The sequence below is a fragment of the Phascolarctos cinereus genome, unplaced genomic scaffold (assembly GCF_003287225.1).
Source record: "Phascolarctos cinereus isolate Bilbo 61053 unplaced genomic scaffold, phaCin_HiC Scaffold_3;HRSCAF=262, whole genome shotgun sequence".
Classification (NCBI taxonomy): domain Eukaryota; kingdom Metazoa; phylum Chordata; class Mammalia; order Diprotodontia; family Phascolarctidae; genus Phascolarctos; species Phascolarctos cinereus.
In genome coordinates this window covers 229,686,373-229,706,462 of record NW_027555736.1, presented here as the reverse complement: position 1 = coordinate 229,706,462, position 20,090 = coordinate 229,686,373, and the positions used below count along the sequence as shown (strand labels likewise).

Here is a 20,090-nt window from a genome sequence, read left to right as displayed (position 1 = left end):
TCATTACCTCCTTTCACCCTTGAGATTTGTCAAAGGCCTAGACTGGACTAGAGCATGGGAAGGGGCTTCTTTATCTCCCCCTCTTCTCTCCAAAACGAGCAGAAGAATTTCCTCTACCTTTCCTTGTATCCAAATCACACTTTTCCAGATGCTGTCTCATAGCCTGCCTAGTGTAGATAATAATTGTAATTATTGTTGTTCAGTCATTTCAGTCACATCCGACTCTCCGTGACCCCTTTTGGGGTTTTCTTGGCAAAGATACTGGAGTGTTTTGCCATTTCCTACTCCAGGTAATTGTAATAACTCATAAATGTAGCACTTTGACGTTTTCAAAGTGCTATCCTCATATAAGCTTTGTGAGGCAGATAATACGAATACTTTTCCTATTGCCATTGTACAAATGAAGTAGCTGAGGATTTTAAAGGCATTGACTTGTCCAAGGTTACAGTGTCATTTGTTTGTTCAGTTGTTTCAGTCATCCCTGACTCTTAGTGATCTCATTTAGGGTTTTCTTGGCAAAGATACTGGAGTAGTTTGCCATTTTCTTCTCTAGTTCATTTTAGAAATGAGGAAACTGAGGCAAACAGGGTTAAGTGACTTGCTCAGGATCACACAGGTAGCTTGAGGCTGGATTTGAACTCAGGAAGATGAGTCTATCTATGCTCTATCTACTGTTACCTAGCTGCCCCCTATGTCACAGCAAGAATTAGAACCCAGATATATACTTTAAGTCTAGTTCTATTTCCAACAGAACATGCTATGCTGCCACCTGTATACTTAGTGAAGATAATGACACTGTCATTCCACTGCAGGTCCTGCCAAGCTGCACCTCTAGGCCATCACCTCTTTGCCAAGAGGCAGGAGGCATGCTTCATCACCTGTGTTCTGAAGCAGGTGACTGGCCACTTCCCTGAGTCTAAAGTTTTCCTGTACATTACTGTGGCACCAACTAAATTGTTAGTCTGATCCTGCTTACTTTACATTGCATCAGTTCATACAAGCCTTCCAACGTTTCTCTGAATCCATCATTCTTGTATTATTCCTATATCACAATGCATTCAGGAATCCCCAACTGATGAGCACTCACTTTGTTTCTAGTTCTTTGCTACAACATAAAGGGCTGATAAAAATATTTTTGAATGTATGGGTCTTTTTCCCTTTCATTCGGATCTTTTTTGCGTATATACTTAGTAGTGACATCGCTGGGTAAGATAACTATACAGCTGATGGTACTTACAGGCATTTTTTTGTTTGTTTTGTTTCATGGGTTGCCCTGGCCAAAGAATTCGTCACCAAATGGCTAGCCTACTTGTAAGCACCCTTTAGTAACTTTTTTGGGTGGTTTCAAAGTACTTTTTAGAACGGTTAGAGCCTTTCACAACTCTACCAACATTCTTATTCTACTACTACTACTACTACTACTACTACTACTACTACTACTACTACTACTACTACTACTACTACTACTACTACTACTACGTGATAACAGATATCATTTCAAGATTTGCAAACCACTTTATAATATGATCTCATTTCACCCTCACACTCCTGGGAGGTAGGTTTATAGATGAAGAACAGCAAAAAAGTGTCTGAGGCTGGCAAGGCAGATCTAAGTCCAGACCTGGTGTTCTATCTATCCACTGTATCACCTGTCACTGCCCCTCCATCAACTGCATTTTCTTCTTTTGCCGTCTTTGCCAATATGATTGGTGTGAGGTAGAACTTTGCAGTTGTTTTGATTTGTGTTTTTCTCATTGTTAGTGGTTCGGAGTATTATGATTATTCACAGCTTGAATTCTTAATCTGGCATTTTTTTGTTCATATCCTTTGGCGACTTTTATATACATACACATACATTTATTTGTATACATTCCCTTTACCATGGACATCAACCCTTTATCAGAGAAATATGCTACAAAGATTTTTCCAGCTGTTTCCGTTAATTTTTTTTCATTTAAAAAATACTTTGCTTTTTTCTCACCAAAATTTCCCCATCATATCTCTCCTTCCCCTTCTCAGATAGAAACTCTTCCCATACCAAAAAGTAAAAAAGAAAAAAAGAGGAAAAGAATACCAAAGCTGATCAATACAAAGAAAAAGGCTGACAACGTGTGCAGTGTATCCCTCTCACGGACCTCTCACCTCTACACGGAGGAGAGCGGGAGTGGCTTCTTTTGAGCCGTGCTTGTTCTTTGTCATTCTGCACCTTCCACTTTTGATTATTTTTGGTTGTTCTTTATACTTACGTTGTTTGTAGTCTTTTTTTTTTGCTTTTGCTTACTTTACTCTGCATCAGTGCATGTAGATCTTTCCATGATTCTCTATATTCATCACACACCTAATTCCTTATAGCCCAGTAAAATTCCATTATACTTATGTATCAATTCGTTTAGCTATTCCTCAGTCTATGGACATCTATTTTGTTTGCAGTTCTTTACTATCACAAAATAGAGTTGCTGTAAATGGGGACTTTTCCATTAATGGCCTCCTTGAGGTATAAGCACAGTAATGAAATCTCTGGGTCAGAGAGTATGGACATTTTAGTCACTTCATTTGCATAATTCCAAATTTCTTTCCTTTTTTTTAACCTAATTGGGCTGATTTTGCTTGTGTATGATTTTCTTGAAAAAAGTATAATATATAGAAACAAGGCTACTATATAATCTACAAGTTTCTGACCTCTTTCAGTCTTTTCTCATGACCCATGTCTTCAGTTTATCCTCACCTATTTTCACCTGAGTACCAAAATATATACTGATTAAATTTTGAAGGTCTTACCAAGTTTTTCATCTGCCTCTTCATCTTCTGCAATAGATGCTGGTACAGAAGGTGCAGTTATTCTAATAGTGACGCTTTTGCAAATATTTGTCACAACCCTAAATGTTTATCAACATCCCATGAAATGTTTTTTGCTGCCTTTGAGTGTGTAATAAAACCACCACTGCTCATTCCTTTATTTGTCTCTCTGAGGACAACCTATGAGCCATCCTCCCATTTCAGTTGCAAGGTCCTTCTTTCTTCTAGTTTTATTTATGATGACAATGTCAAGATTAATATGATGCAGTTTCTAATGCTATGTCTACTTACTGCTTACTGCATAAGGATTAAAGTTTATAAATGGTCTGAAAACTATGGGATCCTTAACACCTTCTCCCCCTCCCTTTGTCATGCTGACTCCTTTTTTTGTCATTCTGTCAGTCACTGCCCTCAACCAGTCAGCATTTTTAATTTTTCTGATTCATGAGTTACCTTGGCTAAGTAATCTATTCTTGTTATCATTATTATTATTATTTTTTGCGAGGCAGTTGGGGTTAAGTGACTTGCCCAGGGTCACACAGCTAGTAAGTGTCAAGTGTCTGGTCTGAGACCGGATTTGAACTCAGGTCTTCCTGACTCCAGGGCTCCGGTGCTCTATCTACTGCGCCACCTAGCTGCCCCAATTCTTGTTATTATTAATAATGTTAGCATTTATATAATGCCTACTCTGTGATCACTGTGCTGAGTACTTTATAGATATTACCTCATTTTATTCTTACAACTTTGGAAAATAGGTACTGTTATTATCCTTATTTTATAGTTGAGGAAACTGAAGCAAACAGAGGTTAAGTGACATGCCAAAAGTCATACAGGAAATGTCTGAACCAGATTTGAACTCAGGTCTAGCTACTGAGCCTGCTAGTCTCATTTTCAGCAATCTGAACCCAGGTTGCCTCCATGTCACAATAGGGGGCTGAAAGTAAGACTCTGTGGAAGAGGATGAGATGGACAGAAGTAACTTCTGGCAGACTGTAATTAAGAGCAAAGATCACTTTCAGCAAGAGAAGGGTGGGAAGAGAAGGAATCAGGGACTTGAAATGACTGATTGCAGTAGTAGAGACAAAGAGAAAGAGTCCATTCTAGGCACGCAAAAGCATGAGAGAGGCAAAGTTGTCCTGTCTGGCTGGAGCACAGTGTGTGTGAAGAGGAGCACAGTGAAATAAAGCTGGAAAAGTAAGACAGGAGTCAGACTGGGGAGGTTCTTAAGAAATAGGATAAGGGGTTTAGACTTTATTTGGAGGAGAATGGCATTCCACTGAAAAGGGAAGTGTGACATGATCAGAGATGTACACTAGAGAACATATTTTGGCAGTGTGTGAATTGCAGGTTGGAGAGGGGATAAGAGTAGAGACCAGTTAGAAGGCTATCACAGTAGTCCTGGCAAGAGATGATTCCCTGAATTGAGGTGAAGGTGATGGATCTAGGAAGAGAAAGAGAGATGGGGAAGAGGCTGATATCAATACAACAGATCAAATTTTGGGTGATGAGAAGGCAAGATTTAAGGATGCCACCATAGTTTTGAGCTTGAGTGATTTATTAGATTTTTGCTTTGAGATAGTTGGGGGGCTTCTGCTATTTAAATCTTGCCTTGACCTTTAGATGAGAAGATCCTCCTTAAAAGGAGGGAACAGTTCTCCTCTCTCTTAAAATAAGTTCCACTCTGACAGAAGGCATCTGACTTCCATTCTGGAGAAATGGCCTGTTTTTTTCTGAGAAATAAATATCTGTGATTATGGTGAAATTTCAGCACTTGCCTTAACCTCTTCTTGGTCATCCATGGACCGGATTACCCCAGGGCACTGAAGGGTGGTATCCCATTCAGCAGCATAACCCCCAAATTCCTTTCTTTACCAGGAATGGGGTGCCTGTGCGAGGTGATGGCCACCGCATCCACCTGTCCCAGGATGGAACCTTGGTGATTAACAACACACAAGCCCGTGATGAAGGGTCCTATACCTGCAGTGCCTACAGTGAGACTCAGGCTGTCAGCCGCAGTACAGAGGTGAAGGTGATCCGTCCTAGGCCTTCAGGTAAAAGGATGGGATGAGTCCCTGCTCTCATTATTTTATTGTTTTCAGAGAATTAAATGCTTTCTCCTTTTTGCCAACTTGACTGGAATCCCATTCTAATAGATTTCAAGGATATTCAGTCTCTTATAATGTTCCATTACACTGAACCAATTGTTTCTGGAAATAGGTAGGATCTGGGCTTAAAAATAATAAAAACATTTATAATGTGCTTTTCAAAGCACTCTCAAACCCATTTGATCTTCACTACAATCTTGCCAGGTAGATAGGGTGGCCAATATAATTACCACCTTCTTACCAAGGAAACAACTGAAGTCCTAAATAGTTGTGATTTGCCTAAGGTCACCTAGCTGGTCAGCAGAAAAGCCAGGGCTAGAACCACAGCCCACCACTGTTGAAGGAAAGAGGCTGGCCTTTGGTCTGCCAATCAGTTGGACCAAGGGTTTCCTCCTTATGGAGGTCAGAATATGACATCTGAACTGTATGGTAGGTTGATATTTTAGCATTTGCATGATTCTTCAGCTTTCCCCCCATCCTGGTGAAGTTGCATTCTGTATTCTAACTCAACTGTGTGTACATGTAAGGCCTAATTCTAATTCTATGTTCAAAGGAGGAGAGGGAGCTCTGTGATATGTCTCAGGCCACACCTTTAAAACCCCAAGTAGATTAACATATCTCTAGACAATATAAAACACTTGGGAGCCTGCCTGCAGAGACAAACCCAGGAACTATATAAACACAATTACAAAATACCTTTTATACTAATAAAATCAGATCTAAACAACTGGAAAAATATTAATTGCTCATGGGTAGGCCAAGCCAATACAATAAAAATAACAGTTCTCCTTAAATTAATCTACTTATTCAGTGCCATACCAAACTATCGAAAAAGTATCTTATAGAACTAGAAAAAGTAGTGACAAAATTCATCCTAGAGAACAAAAGGTAAAGAATATCAAGGGAATCAATGAAAAACTGTGGGAAGGAAGGCGGCCTAGTGGACTACCAGACCTCAAACTGTATTATAAAGCTGTCATTATCAAAACAATCTGGTACTGGTTAAGAAACAGAGTGGTGGATCACTGGAATAAATTAGGTACACAATACATTATAGTCAATAACCATATTAATTTAATGTTTGATAAACCTAAAAATCTAACTTTTTGCTGGGAAAATTGGAAAACAGTATAGCAGAAAATAGGTACAGACCAACATCTCACACCATATACCAAGATAAGGTCAAAATGGGTACATGATTTACACATAAAGGGTGATACCATAAGCAAATTAGGAGAGTATGGAATAGTTTACCTGTCAGATCTATGGGTAAGGGATGAATTTAGGACCAAACAATATCTGGATAGCATTATGAAATGTAAAATGGATAATTTTGGTTGTATTAAATTAAAAAGGTTTTGTAAAAACAAAACCAATGCAACCAAAATTAGAAAGGAAAAACTAGAAAAATTTTTATAGCAAATATCTCTGATAAAGGTCTTATTTCTCAAATATATAGAGAACTTAGTCAAACTTATAAGAATACATGTCATCCCCAACTGATAAATGGTCAAAGGATATGAACAGGCAGTTCTTCAGACAAAGAAATCAAAACTATCTATAATCATATGAAGAAATGTTCTAAATCACTACTGTTTAGAGAAATGGAAATTAAAACAACTCTGAGGTGTCCACCTGACACCCATCAGATTGGCTAATCTTCTAATATACTTTTAATCTATTTATTTGGTGCCATACCAAATTATCAAAAACAGTTTTTATAGAACTAGAAAAAAACAGTAACAAAATTCATCTGAAAGAATAAAAAAGGAACATGATTAAGTGCTGGAGGGCACGTGGGAAAACTGGAACATTAATGCACTTTTTGTGGACCTGTGAACTGATCCAACCATTCTGGAGAGCAATCTGGAACTAAGCCCAAAGAGCTATACAACTGTATGTACTCTTTGATCCAGCAATACCACTGTTAGGTCTGTATCCCAAAGAGATCATAAAAAATGGAAAAGGACCCATGTGTACAAAAATATTTGTGGCAGCTCTTTTTGTGATAGCTAAGAATTAGAAATTGTGGAGATGCCCAATTGGGGAATGGCTAAACAAATTGTGATTGTACAATTGAACAAATAATAGGGTTATAATAGAATGCTACTGTACTATAAGCAGGATGATTTCAGAAAAACCTGGAAAGACTTACATGATCTGATAAAAAGTGAAGTGAGCAGAACCAGAATATTGTACACAGTAACAGCAATACTGTATGTTGAAGAACCGTGAATGACTTAGCTAGTCTCAGTAATATAATAATCTAAGACAATCTTAAAGGACTCATGATGAAAAATGCTATCTGCCTCCAAAGAAAGAACTGATGTTCTCTGAATACAGACTGAAGCATACAAATTTTCGATTTCTTTCCTTCTTTTTCTTTTTTCCTCCCTTCCTTTCCAAGTTTTCTTGCACAAAATGACTAATATGGAAATGTTTTACATGATTGCACATGTATAACCTACATGAGACTGCTTACTGTTTCAGGGAGGAGGGAAGAGAAGGAAGGAGGGATAGAATTTGGAACTCAAAACTTAGGAAAAAAAAGCCCAAGCAGGTCACTGGCTGGACCTGAGAATGATGTCCTACCCCCAAGAATTCCCCAGAACTAATCTAGCCCTCAAGTAGGGCTAACTAGATAAGGCTAATTAGCAGTCCCTACTTTCAGCAAGGAGAAATGTCAGGGCTCAAATAGTTGTAGTCCTTACAGCTAATATTAAGTGATTGGTCCAGACCTAGAAGGGAAGAATGATGGTTTTGTTACTTCTAGCAGATATTCACTGAGCAGCGGCTGGACAGTGGGCATTCTTTCCCATGCAGCAGCACACTCAAGTGGGAAAGGTGCTTAAGAGAAACAGGGAATTGGGTGCCATGGCAATCCTACAAAGACTCCTCAGAATTAGTTCTGAGAGTTGCTGGGACTTTTTTTGGTCACACTCCAATATAAGTAATAAAGTTTTTATAAGGAGGGATCACTAAATAAAAGGGGAAGAAAATTCAGAGATTAACAAAGAACTGTAAGACACCTTAGAGATCCTTTAATCCAATTCCCTTATTCTGCAGACAAGGAAACTGAGGCCCAGGGAGGCAATGTGCTTTGCATAGGGTCCCATGGCTAGGGTGCCCATCCTAGGAATGCAAAAGTTCAAGAGAGAGAAAGCCGTTCTGTTTGGCTGGAGCATAATGTGTGTGTGAAGGAAGCAGGGTAAGATAAAGCTGGTTTCCTAAGCAACCCAATTCTTTCTCTCCTTCCATCCTTCCTTCTTTGCATCTAAATCTCTGTACATTTATGTACAGATATGTAGCATACATACACTTATGTACAGATGTGTGTATATGTACACACATACACACATATATTTGAGTTGTAAGTAGATATCCATACCACTTGAGAAAAACACTTGGAACCTTAAAGACAGTTTGAGATGAAATTAAATAATTTACAACAAAGTTAATTTGAAACACAATGAGATGCACCACAATCCATTTGTGTGTATCTAAAACCTAGGCATTTGGGGCACTGGCTTGGGGAAAGGACAGTCGTAAGAGCAGGTGGTGGGGAGCTTTCCAACGGCGGATTATTATAAAGCTGGGAGCCTCAGACGGGCAGCACTGAATTCTGAAAGAGGGAGACAACTCAGAAAAGCACCCGACCAAACTTTGTCTACTACTAGAATACTACAGGGTCTGGCCCTACTCTGGCTTCCCTACTCTCCTGAAAGGCCAAGAAAGTTATGGTTTTATTCTTATGAGGCCATCTCCATCTCACATGCTTTTTAAGAAGGTGGGCCAGTTGTAAATCATCTAGCTTCCTGGAACCAACTCGGGAAAGAGGGTCCCCCTGTATTAAAAGCGCTGACCTGTGTATGTCCTTGTATGTCCCACTGGAACATTGTTTTTTGAGATGAGAGGATTAGGTTGGGAAGTGGAGTGGAGTTAATAATGACACCCCCCCCCCCCCCGGAATTTGCAGGGTTAAGGAATGAACCTGCATTAAGTCACTGGGCCTTCAAGGAACTGAAATGGCAGGTTATAGGATAACCTTTCTTTAGACAGCACTATAACCTAGGTTGCTTTGTCTTAGAAGCTGTGGAACCACCCAGGGACCCTAGCAGGGAGTGCATCGACCAGCCGGAGCTCGCCAACTGTGACTTGATCCTGCAAGCCCAGCTTTGTGGCAATGAATACTACTCTAGCTTCTGTTGTGCCAGCTGTTCCCGCTACCAGCCCCATGCCCGTCCTGTCTGGCAACAGGGATGAAAGCCGTCTCCTGCCCTCACTCCCTAACACTGTGGCTGGTGAGAAGGAAGACATGCCAGCCAGAGTGGGGTGGGCAGAAGGTAAACACAGCCGTCCGTTCTATAGCAGGCTGTCCTTTCTAAAAACCCATCAACTGTAAAGCTACTGTAGCAGCAGCAGCTGCGATAAGCTCCTGCCCTAATCACCTGTGCTTTCTTTGTTTGCTCTTCAGACACAATCATAAGTCATTTTGTAATGAGACTGCTTAGATGAAAATGGAAGCCTGCTACTTCCCACAGCAAGCTCTAGGGCACAGGACTAGTGCACAGTATTTTCATTATTTTTTTGGAAGAAAGTTTCCGCTGCTGTCAATGACTAGCATTACTAATATTGGCTGAATGGGCATTGAGGTACAGTCCATCTGAGTTAACACACATGTTGCATAAAGATCAGTGACTCCGCTGCATCTGAACCATAGCTAGCTTGAACCTAACCCTTCTTTGAGGCCAAGTCTGACACCGATCTGAGCTTCTACCATCACCCTAATGCTCTGCAGCCTAGATGGCTTCTGGTATCAAACAAACTCATCTTAAAGCCTTCTCTGAAGAGATAGGGTTTGAATCTGTTTCTCCCCTTTGGAACATAGACCTTGTAGCCTTGATCCTGAGGGGAGGGGATTCCTCTTACAGAGATCCAGGTTAAACTGCTCCAATCAACCCAAAGCTGCCCCATACCCTAAGGATGCAGAGAAGACCAGAACTAACTAAAGCAGGAATCTCCAAAGTAACTGTGTTCCAAACACCGAACACAAAACTAACAGAGCACCAGGTGTTAACGGGAGGACGAGCACAACCACCTCAACTTATTCACGTGGCTAAGTCCCAGCAGGATTGGCAGAACACCTGGAATCTTGTCTCCAAATGGAAACACAAGCCCTGCACATGGTGTGGCTTTGAAAAGGATGGCTCTCATTTGGGACAGTGTCTTCCTCCGTTATCATAGCTGGACACTGGTTAGAAATGGAACCAACCGCATCATGGTTGACTATTTCTCAGTCTACCTTCCTTCCTTCTGTCATTCCAAGGAGAACACAGTCTGTGGGGAAGATTTTCTTACTTTGAAAATATTAACTATTAGGAACTATATTATCAAGATTTCTTTTTGTCACAGAGTCTACAGAAATTGGAAAATAAAGTCCATTTTCTTACACTTCTGTGGTTGTCTTATTAGACCAAAACGAGCAATACAGCATAAGGAAAGTTCACTATGTTTTTTAAGTCTCTACTGCCACTGAAATTACAGGTCGAGCATCTGCCCTGGGCAGGACAAGTGATAAGGGTAAGTTCTGACTTTCCCAGATCTGTACCAAATTTCTTAGTTATTTCAACATATAACTCCTGTACTCAGGCCCCACATGGGGACAACAGTGATTATAAACGCTAACCAGGGACCACCAGAAGCAGAGTTAACAAGCAGCTATGGTCCTGTCTCTAATTATATGTTTTAACTTCTGAATGAAAATCTCATTGAGAAATCTAGGACCAGCCTATGACTACCAGGTTATGAATCAAAACAAATGCTGGATATATGAACTCTAAATGGTACCCAGTAAAAAAAGATTTTCTACCCACAACATGCGGGTTTATGGGCTGTTAAGGCCCAGGACATAATTAGCCAGAAAAGAAAATAGAATATGAATGGATAGATGTTGCTAGAGAAGAAATGGGGAAAGAACAGTCCCACTGGCAACAGCTTCTTTCCACCAACATTTATTTTTGTTAAATCAGATTATAAATTGTCATCAGTACAAATATATATATATATATGTATGTGTGTGTGTATATATATATATATATATATATATATATATATATATATATATGTATGTATATATATATATATAAAACTTACATTTGATTGTAAGGCCAACGTTTAAAAGTAAAATTAAATGAGATGGGATTTCATGTTGTTACCAGAGGTCCAATAGGTATAGCTGGCAATGGACTTTTCATTAATAAAAACAGATGAGAGAAAACCATGAAAAGCTAAAGGAAGCAGGATCTCTCCCCTCTCCAAACCTTCACCAAAGTTGGAGAAGAAGAAAACTGACAACTGAGACCTAGGTCACAGGCCCACCTAGGTAAAACATGGCCCCAGTCACTCCCTTGCGTAGATGATTCTGTCTGTAACTGTCACAGGAGTGTTTCAAAAGCAGGCAAAGGATCAACACAAGGAAAGAGCATCAATACATAAAAGAAAATACAGACTATATTTGTGTATATATGTATACATGTACATGTGTATACATACATGTGTATATATATACATATGTGTGTATGTATTTGTATATAATTTAGAGCTAACAGAATTCTGCAGCAGTTTGAAAACCAGGACAGTACTGCTCTTCCATTGTCTTTATTTAAGACTACCATCTAGGAACTTTATTGGTCATGACTCAGGATTGTTGTTGCAATGTGCTACTTACAATGTAGGCTATAGAACAAGTCAGGAATCCCCTTCGTCACACCCTCTAACCTCCCTTCTCTGGTTACTTTTGATAGGAATCAATGATAAATCAATCTTATGTACAATTTCTTACAGCTAACCTCCTTTTCCCTTTGGCAAGATTACTTACAACTCTTATGACTTTTTAATATTGAACTATTTAAAATATTCTAAATGCATAAAAATAAAAATTTTGGCTTTTTTTGTAATATATTTATACATATATTTATATAATATTCATTGTTACTTAAGGTGGAAGCTCACCTTTCCCCCCCAAAGACAGCTTTGCTGGGCTAGTGATGCTTCCTCCCCCTACTCCTCAATTCCGGCAGGCAGCACATTGAGCTGCTGCCCCTCTTCCTCCTCCTCCTCTCTTCAGGCTGGGAGCAGGCTACTTTCCTTTGCCCATGAGGTGGTCAAATGTGGGGCAGGCAGATGTACTGAAAAATAAAGGTAGATTTCATTTACTTTCCATCACATTCTCCATCCTGCAAACAGGCTTCGGGTGCAGCTTTCTGCTCCTTCTCTTCAGCCACTCTGTTTCTCCAGGATAGGTGGGATGTAGAGGAAGAGAGGCAGGGGAGGGGTGCATTTCCATGACTCCTTTACTCTAACTGCAGGGCAGGTCATCTGTAGGGATTTTTAAAAGTAATTTTCTTAAAAATCATTCCTTCCTGCACTGTTGCCCAGACTTGTTCCATAGGGCCTTTGGGATTACCAAAAAGTGTGCTGATCAGAAAAAGAAAGTCCCCTTTGCTCCTTGAACCCACTTCCCTCAGCTAAAAGACAGACCATATGCACGAGCCACGAGAACTGCTTAAAGTTCAATCTCAAATGTCTTCTGTAAGTCACTGGAGAAAGGATTAGTTGGTGAGGGGTTCGTGCGCTGTCTGGACTTGCCTTCTAATGCAGCCCACTGAGCTTCAAAAGGATCCACTGGGTCAGCAGCAGCAGAAGTCTCCAACTGCTTGTCTCCTGAGGCCAACTTGCTATTGTCTACCCCATTGAAAGCAGCAGAACCGTTGAGGTGCTGGGCAGAGGGCTTAAAGAAAGGGCTGGTGATAGTACTGCTCATCTCATACTGAGGGAATGTCTGCTGTTTGACCAAGCTTGGTGATTGATGGGGGTGATTTGCCTGGGGATGGCCCGCGGTGCCAAACACATTGGCCACCATTTGTGAGGGGGTGATGCCAACCACAGGCACATTTGAGGATGGATAGGGCATCCCATTGGCGATAGGGTAGGGTTGGGTAGGGACAAATGCTGGTTGCATTGGTGGAACCACACCCACTGGCACAGGTGGAGAGGTGGTGAATGCACTTCCTTGGAAAGATGGTGCTGGCTGGGAGAGAGCTGGAGGTGGAGGTGTCTGGAGAATTGGCTGCAGGGGGGCAGCAGGAGCCTGGGGCTGCTGGGCCCGCACTGTTTTGGAAACCTCTTCCAACCATCGGTCAGCTTCAGAAGGCGTGCGCCGATGACCGGCTTGAAAGATCCCTGGTGAGGCTGCTCCAGATGAGGGACCCCACTCTGTGCCTGTAACAAAACAAACAATGAGGAATGTTAATTGGTTATATTTATTTTCCCTTTCTTATGATAACCATGGTTATTTTACTGGTTAATACCGCAGAACAAATCCTCTTAGCTGGACATTTTGTGTCACTGGATGTGAAGATTTTATGAAGGGATGAAAGAGAACGCATCAAAATGTGTTGATGGCTCAGGGGCTGCTGAACTGCTTTGAAAAGTCTCAAAGGACCAAATCAGCTGTTCAGAGCCTGACAAAAATCCCCAGTGACCACAGCTCATCCTCAGTAGAAAAACAAGTTTGAAGATAATCTAAAGAACCAAGGTAGCTTCTTTAAGATTGATGTAATCCACTCGAGATTTCTCAATGAATAAAAGAAAAATGGTTCACTGTCTTGATGCCTGTGAACACGTTTCCACAAGTTACTATGGGTTTTTTTGGGGGGTCTTATCCTGGTGATAAATTTTCTTTCAGGCTCCTAGGTCAGGAGCCGTGGCCCATCAGACCAATGCTCCCACAAAAATATCAGATCTCTTGCTTTCTTCTTTCGTATCACATCATCTTCAGAACCGATTATTTCCAAGAAGAGAAACTGCCTTGCTTTTGTGTTTTTTGTTTTTAAGGATTCTTTCCCCTTTCCCATCTAGGTGCATGGCTGGGTCTTGGTCCAGGATCACATGGCTGATCCCAGGATCCTCACCACCATCTGTGTCGGCCTTACCCGAATGTGTAGCTGCAACTTCCTTGTTAGCAGCAGGAGGGGCATGGGCCCAAGGGTTGGTTTCACGAACAGGCAATGCTGTGGGTGCTAGAGCAGTATGGGCTGGCTTAGCAGCAAACACATGGAAGGCAGGGTCAGTGCCATTAGCTAAAATGGGAGCAGACAACATCAACGGAGTTAATTCATGCAAAATGTGCAGATGACTGAGGGCTGGTTCAATTAGGCCAACATGCGATATTTGCACAAAAATGGACACAAGAGAGCAAAGATCATTTTTGTTAGTAATTTTGGCAAAGGCTGCACTAATAGATAATCAGATGAAATACAGTTACTCCTCTATCAAGCTTGACAAAATCTGTCTTAGGACCATCAAAATGTTCCTGTTCTAATTATAGTTTTTTGGAAAAGAACAAATTAGAGAAATCATTTCTCTCTGGTACCACTTTCCAGAAAGACCAAGTAGTCCCTCTATTTTTCTTTCTGTTCAGGCTCTATATCATGGAGAGAGAGAGAGAGAGAGTGAGAGAGAGTGTGTGTGTGTGTGTGTGTGTGTGTGTGAATACATAAAAACATATATATAAATAAAAACTTAGTAGGCCCTTTCATTTACTCATGAGCCATCATTTTCCATGGGATTAAGTCCATTCTAATTTAAGACTCTATGACTGTTTCCTTCTAGTAATGATCAAGGCTCTTTCTTTCCCTTTGGAAGTTTTCATATATACAACTTCTTACTCCCTATCTTCCTTAGTAAAACAAAACAAAACAAAACACCTCTCCCAACCTTTGCTCCTTTCCTTTCAGGTAATGATTCCAGCATTCTCTACCCTTAAGCTCCCATATATCTTCTAGTAAGGGTAAAAAAATTGGGGAGCCATCATATTTGGCTTTTTCCATGTGCACCACATGATTACAACCAAAGCCTCATTCGTTCAATTAAAGCAAATATAACTTTAAAGGGAACTTGTCTGTATTTTAAATGACATTACCTAGGTAACTGCTATATTGTGAACTGTTTCAACAGGTGTGGGCTATGGTCTAATGCACAAGTTAGATTTCTTAGTTAATTCTTTCCAGACTGTTCCTCAAAGGACACAGAGAGGCAATAATGACAGAAGCTGAAGTTTTACTACCACTTTTAAAAAGTTTATAATATAAGCTGTAAAGGCTCATTTCTTTGCTCTGTCCAGTGATTCAAAACCAAGTGTGAATTTGGTATCCCTAGGAACCACAGTTTTACTTGAAGTTAGTGTGTTCTTTTTTTGCTAATGTAGACTGCAGCTCACTGGTCACAAAAGACAAAATAAATCAGAGTGGAAAATTAGAGGCATCTTCCCAATGCCTCTTTCTCAAAGCAGGCAGACAGTGTACTCAAATGTTTCTCCCAGTGGGCTAAGTGTCCAGGTTAGTACCCACTCAGAGAAGGTATATAATCAGAAATAATCCTGATTTTGTTACTTATTAGAAATCCACTGGATGTAAATGAAATATAAAGCCACTGTGCACTGTAAGTCTCAATAAGGCAGATGAAACTTTAGGCTGGGAATATGTGGGTCGTTTAGGGGATGTGATGACAGACAGAGGACATACATGCAAAATGGGGAACTCAAGACTGTAGAGAGGGAATGAGGCAAGCCACAAAGCACAAGGCACAGTTAGAAGAGTGAAAGAATACCAGGTTTCAATTACTAAGCAAACTAAGATAACACCAACCTTGAAAGGCAGGGGACTGCGGTGCCACCACTGTCACTGGTTTGGTCATTGGGGCAGATGAGAAAGGGTCCTCGGGTGTGCTAAAGGCATTGGTGATCTGTGAGCACAAGGAGCTGATGCTCTCTGCTTCCCCTTCTACCTCTGGCACTGGAAATCAAAGAATTATTCAAGATTGGAAAGGTGAGTAACACTGAAATACACCCTCATCAACACAAAGGTGGCACCTTACATTAACTCCTCACTTGAGGAAGAAAGTTGTATCAATCATCCTCAAAACAAAGTATTAACAGTGTGCTCAAGAAGCATAATTTCACAAATACCTTTAACCACATCTATCCTGACTTCAGGAAAGGGTAAAACTCCAGTGGTGTACACCTGAGCTCAACATTTCACCTGGTCCTAATAAACTCCCCAAATGCTATGCCTGTTTTCTCCCGTTTTCCATATGAGATTTTTTTTTTCTTGGGCCAGTGGCAATCTGGAGAGATAAGTTAGAAGTTACTTGTATCTTGATAGGTCTTCCCAACTAAACAATAGTCTGTGATCTGAGCTCAGTTCAGAAGCAATTTAATAAGGCTACCATAGGTGTATATCATCAGGGCTATCTGGGCTCATAGACAGGCGAGGTTTAATAAACTGAGCATGACAGTAGGAGCCCAGGGACTTCCTTAATCTGGGCCCTATAATCTACCCTTGTGATTTTGTTAAAAATCAATGAACTCCCCTGAATTCCAGTCTCCTTATCTGTGAAGTAAGGCTAACCACCTCTACTCCTTCTCTTGCCACTAGATATCATAAGTGAGACATATTGAATATCTAGGAGCTCCCAAGAGATGGGCTGGTTTCACTAGAGAATAGTAGCAATATGGTTTTATATTGCATTCCATAAGAGGACTATCTTGAACAAGAAAGCTTCCCTACATCACAATGTAATAAAAGCTCAACAGTAACTGAGAGAGAAGGGAGTCCCTCAAGTTCCTGAAGGATACCTATTAAAGACTAACTAGATCTTATAATTCAAGACCCAATGAAGTTCACACAACTACAGGAACTGGGCAAAAAGTCAAGAGACAGAAAGATGTGGACAGATGCTCAGGTATGTAAGCAGTATACGTGAGCACATACCCTTATGGCTAACAAGCAGTTTTTAGACTGAAACCTCAGTCTTTCCTTCATCTCTTTGGGTAAATATTAAAAGGACAAAAACAAAGTTTAACTGTTCTTCTGAGTCCATCTGACTTTCTATGTCTCTCTAATTGCACTTATTTCCAAAGTCTTTTTAATCTACCCTTGTTGACTGCCAAACAGGAACACAAAAAAGGAAACTAGAGATTCTTTTTCTTTAGCAGGAGGCTGACAGACTCTTCCTGGATTCCCTATAGGAAGGGAAATAGAATATCAAAACAATCCCCTTCTCTGGTCTCAGTTTCTTTCATTGGAAAACTACAGTGGACAACACCAGCAACTTATCTGACAGGGCTGGCTGGCAGGGGCCCCCTATTCATGCAGAGAATCAGAACACATTTGGTAAACCAAAGGAGTGACTATTAGTGGTGCTGCTAAGCCGGGTGGATTCTAACCTTACCTGTATTTTTGATGGGGAAGTCAGTCTTCCTTTGCATAGTGGAAGGCAACTCATTGATACGCAGGGATAGCTGGCGTTTAAAAGGCGACATCTTCTGACTGAGGGCAGGAAAGCCTCGGAACGAACCTTGTCTGGCAAGCTGCTCAATCGGTGCATGGCGTCGAGGGATGGCATGGGGATTATTCAGCTCAAGAGAGGCAGTGGTGTCAGCAGTTGGGGAGGTAGGAGAAGAGGGGGATGGGGCAGTGTTACTGGGCATTGCCGATGAAGCCACTGTACTCTTCACATCTGTTTCAGCTTGGAAAAGCAAAAGGGAAATTGTGCCTTCTTCAAAATAATCAGAGCCCACGAAACTACGGAATTAAAAATCTTTCCAAGATAGCCTCATCCTCTAAATGTTATTAAAGTGTAGGAAAGGTGTGGCTTATTTTTATTACTCACAAAAAAGAAATCTTACCCTCATGTCACAAAGCTAAAAACAGATTTCAAGATAATAGGATTTTAAAGTTGGAAGGGACCTTAGATCTCGTGGTTCCCTCTTTATGATTTACAAACAACTATAACTTGCCAGTGAGCCAGACATGAAGAAAAGCAGTTACACATGGGTTCTCATCATATAGGTTTCCAAAAAGGACATGCTCTAGCAAAGAAAGTGTCCAAGTGAGCTCAGTTTCAATTAGATTTCACTGATTCTAGCACCACAAAATTGCATCTGTGTAGCTGAGATGTCCGGCTGGAGCCTTACTTCTAATCAGGATCTGCACCTAAAGTGAAGACTCAAATGGAGTATTAAACCTAAATGTCAAGTTGTTCTGCCATGAACAGCCATCATATTCATCACTAGAAGAGTTTCTGTTCCAATGTGTGTGACTAACAGATGTTATTCTATGTTTGACATACAAATGATTAAACCACACTTTTTGAATCCACAGTAAAGGGGCTAGGCTAGGTCTGTGCTGCTTCATCATTCAGCTTCCTGAATTGAAGCATTCTAAAAAGACTTCTGCGATTTCTCTGGGCTGGGGAGCTCTCAGGTTAGAAATTCCCTCCATTGATACGGATCAGTGGCTCACAGACCTGGAACTCTAATGTACTGCAGAGTACTCTAATGTACTCCAGGCTCCTTGCTTTAAACAAGAGGAAATGGAGCCCAGAGAAGACTTGTCTAAGGTCACACAGTAAGCGGCAGCACTGGGACCTGAATCTGGGTCCCATGACTCCAGGCTCAGGGACAAAGCTGAACCAGGATAACTTTGCATGTTACTTATAGTTTTAAAGAGATGCCTGCAGCACTTGCCAGCAATCACTCAAGCTGGTCTGTGTCATAACAGGACTCGAACCCCTATCTTCCTAAGTCTATCTGCCAGTATACTGCATTGCCTCTTTTAGCCAGAGCTAATAATCAGTGTCATCATAAATATCACCTCCAAATACAGGGGATGGCAACTGTGTCTTGCTAATGCCATTACTAACTGAGGTAACAAATTAAAATGGCTAGTTAAGAAGCCAAAGGACAGGGAGAAAAGATCTTCTCTAAATAGATGTACTAACACCTGTCTGTCAAACACAGAACCACCAACTTCTCTTCAACATCTTGTCTAGGATTTCTCTGAGTTCACGTGCTTGTGAGTAACGCAGTGATTCCAGCTGCTAAATAATGAGACTGTACCTTTCTTTGTGTCCTGGATTTGCCTCATGACCTCTTCTCTTTCTGCTTGCTCAGTGGCTGTGGTGACTCGGAAGGAGCCTTCTCTGGTAAATGTGGTCCGGCTGGCATCAAAAGTGGCTGTCACACCACACTCCTTCTCCCGTTTCTGTTTCCGTTCCAGGCAGGCTGCAAAAGCACAACCTACTGCGTGGCTCAATCTTTCTCCCTGTAAAAAGGGAAGAGTGCAGTGGCATTTTATTTTTGTAACAGGGTTAAAAAGCAAGCCAAAACTTCCTAAAAGATAGTAAAGGAGTGGCTTAGAGGCTCTAATTGACCTTTATAAAAAGAGCCACAAATAAACTTCTTTATATGAGGGAGTCTATCCTTAGGTTTCTCATCATCTCTGAAGACTTCAGATCCAGCCTAAAAAAGGATTTTTTTTTTTTGGTAATTTAGTTCATTGGGGCAACTAGGTGGTACAGGTGATAGAACTCTGGTCTTGGAGTCAGGAGGACCTGAGTTCAAATCCAGCCTCAGATACTTGACATTTACTAGCTATGTGACCATGGGCAAGTGACTTAACCCTGACTGCCTCACAAAAAAAAAAATAGTTCCCAGCTGTTAGCGTGGAAAATCAATTTGCTACCTTAATGTTTCATAATCTCTATATATTTTCTTTAAAATGGGTTCAAACATACATGGCCACAGGAATTCTATTTATATATGAAAACTGCTTCTTCTATACTGTTCTGGGGCCTATGGAAAAATACAGCAAATGGAGGGTAATTAACTTACTTTTTCTGAAAAATATTCATTGACAAGTGGAATTCCCAGTGACAAGACTCCCTACCAACATGGGCCCGTACCTTGCCTTCAACTTAGAGTTGCAACTCGGTACATGGAGCACTGAGAAATTAAATGACCCCACGGCCAGTAGGTCTCAGAGGTGGGATCTGAATCCAGTGTCAAGCTGCTGCTGCTTCTTTGTTTTTTTTAATTAATCAATTTATAATTTATGGAATAAAACAAACATTTCCATAACACAGTATAATAAAGAAGGTGATTACGCATGGAACTGCAAAACTATTATGTACAACTTGCTCTTGACACTAAGGCCTGCTCTCTGTCCAACATAACACACCACCTCTGATTGTTTACTATGCTTTACTAATTGCTTATTTAAAGTGAAGATCTGTAATAAAAACAAATTGTGAGCTTTGCGTAAAGGGATCATTATGACTTAGCCATTT

At 40.7% G+C, this 20,090-nt stretch overlaps 2 protein-coding genes across 15 annotated transcripts in view; one reads left to right on the top strand and one right to left on the bottom strand.

The window, feature by feature from the left end:
- PAPLN (papilin, proteoglycan like sulfated glycoprotein) overlaps window positions 1-10,352 on the top strand; it is a 90,032-nt gene extending 79,680 nt beyond the window's left edge. For 5 of the 7 annotated variants that reach the window (XM_020986336.2, XM_020986335.2, XM_020986338.2 and 2 more), the window contains 2 exons: window positions 4,672-4,847; window positions 8,989-10,352. In XM_020986336.2, coding sequence (XP_020841995.1) covers window positions 4,672-4,847; window positions 8,989-9,164 — 352 coding nt within the window. In that variant the 3' untranslated portion in view covers window positions 9,165-10,352. The remainder of the gene's footprint in view (window positions 1-4,671; window positions 4,848-8,988) is intronic. The other 2 variants (XM_020986340.2, XM_020986337.2) reach the window with 1 other exon arrangement.
- A 1,041-nt stretch (window positions 10,353-11,393) lies between these two features.
- The window catches only part of NUMB (NUMB endocytic adaptor protein), a 175,000-nt gene continuing 166,303 nt past the window's right edge, over window positions 11,394-20,090 (bottom strand). For 6 of the 8 annotated variants that reach the window (XM_020986347.2, XM_020986348.2, XM_078151484.1 and 3 more), the window contains 5 exons: window positions 18,862-19,066; window positions 17,193-17,489; window positions 15,608-15,754; window positions 13,895-14,041; window positions 11,394-13,181 (listed from right to left, as the gene is read on the bottom strand). In XM_020986347.2, the coding sequence (XP_020842006.1) occupies window positions 12,466-13,181; window positions 13,895-14,041; window positions 15,608-15,754; window positions 17,193-17,489; window positions 18,862-19,066 (1,512 nt within the window). In that variant the 3' untranslated portion in view covers window positions 11,394-12,465. The remainder of the gene's footprint in view (window positions 13,182-13,894; window positions 14,042-15,607; window positions 15,755-17,192; window positions 17,490-18,861; window positions 19,067-20,090) is intronic. The other 2 variants (XM_020986352.2, XM_020986353.2) reach the window with 1 other exon arrangement.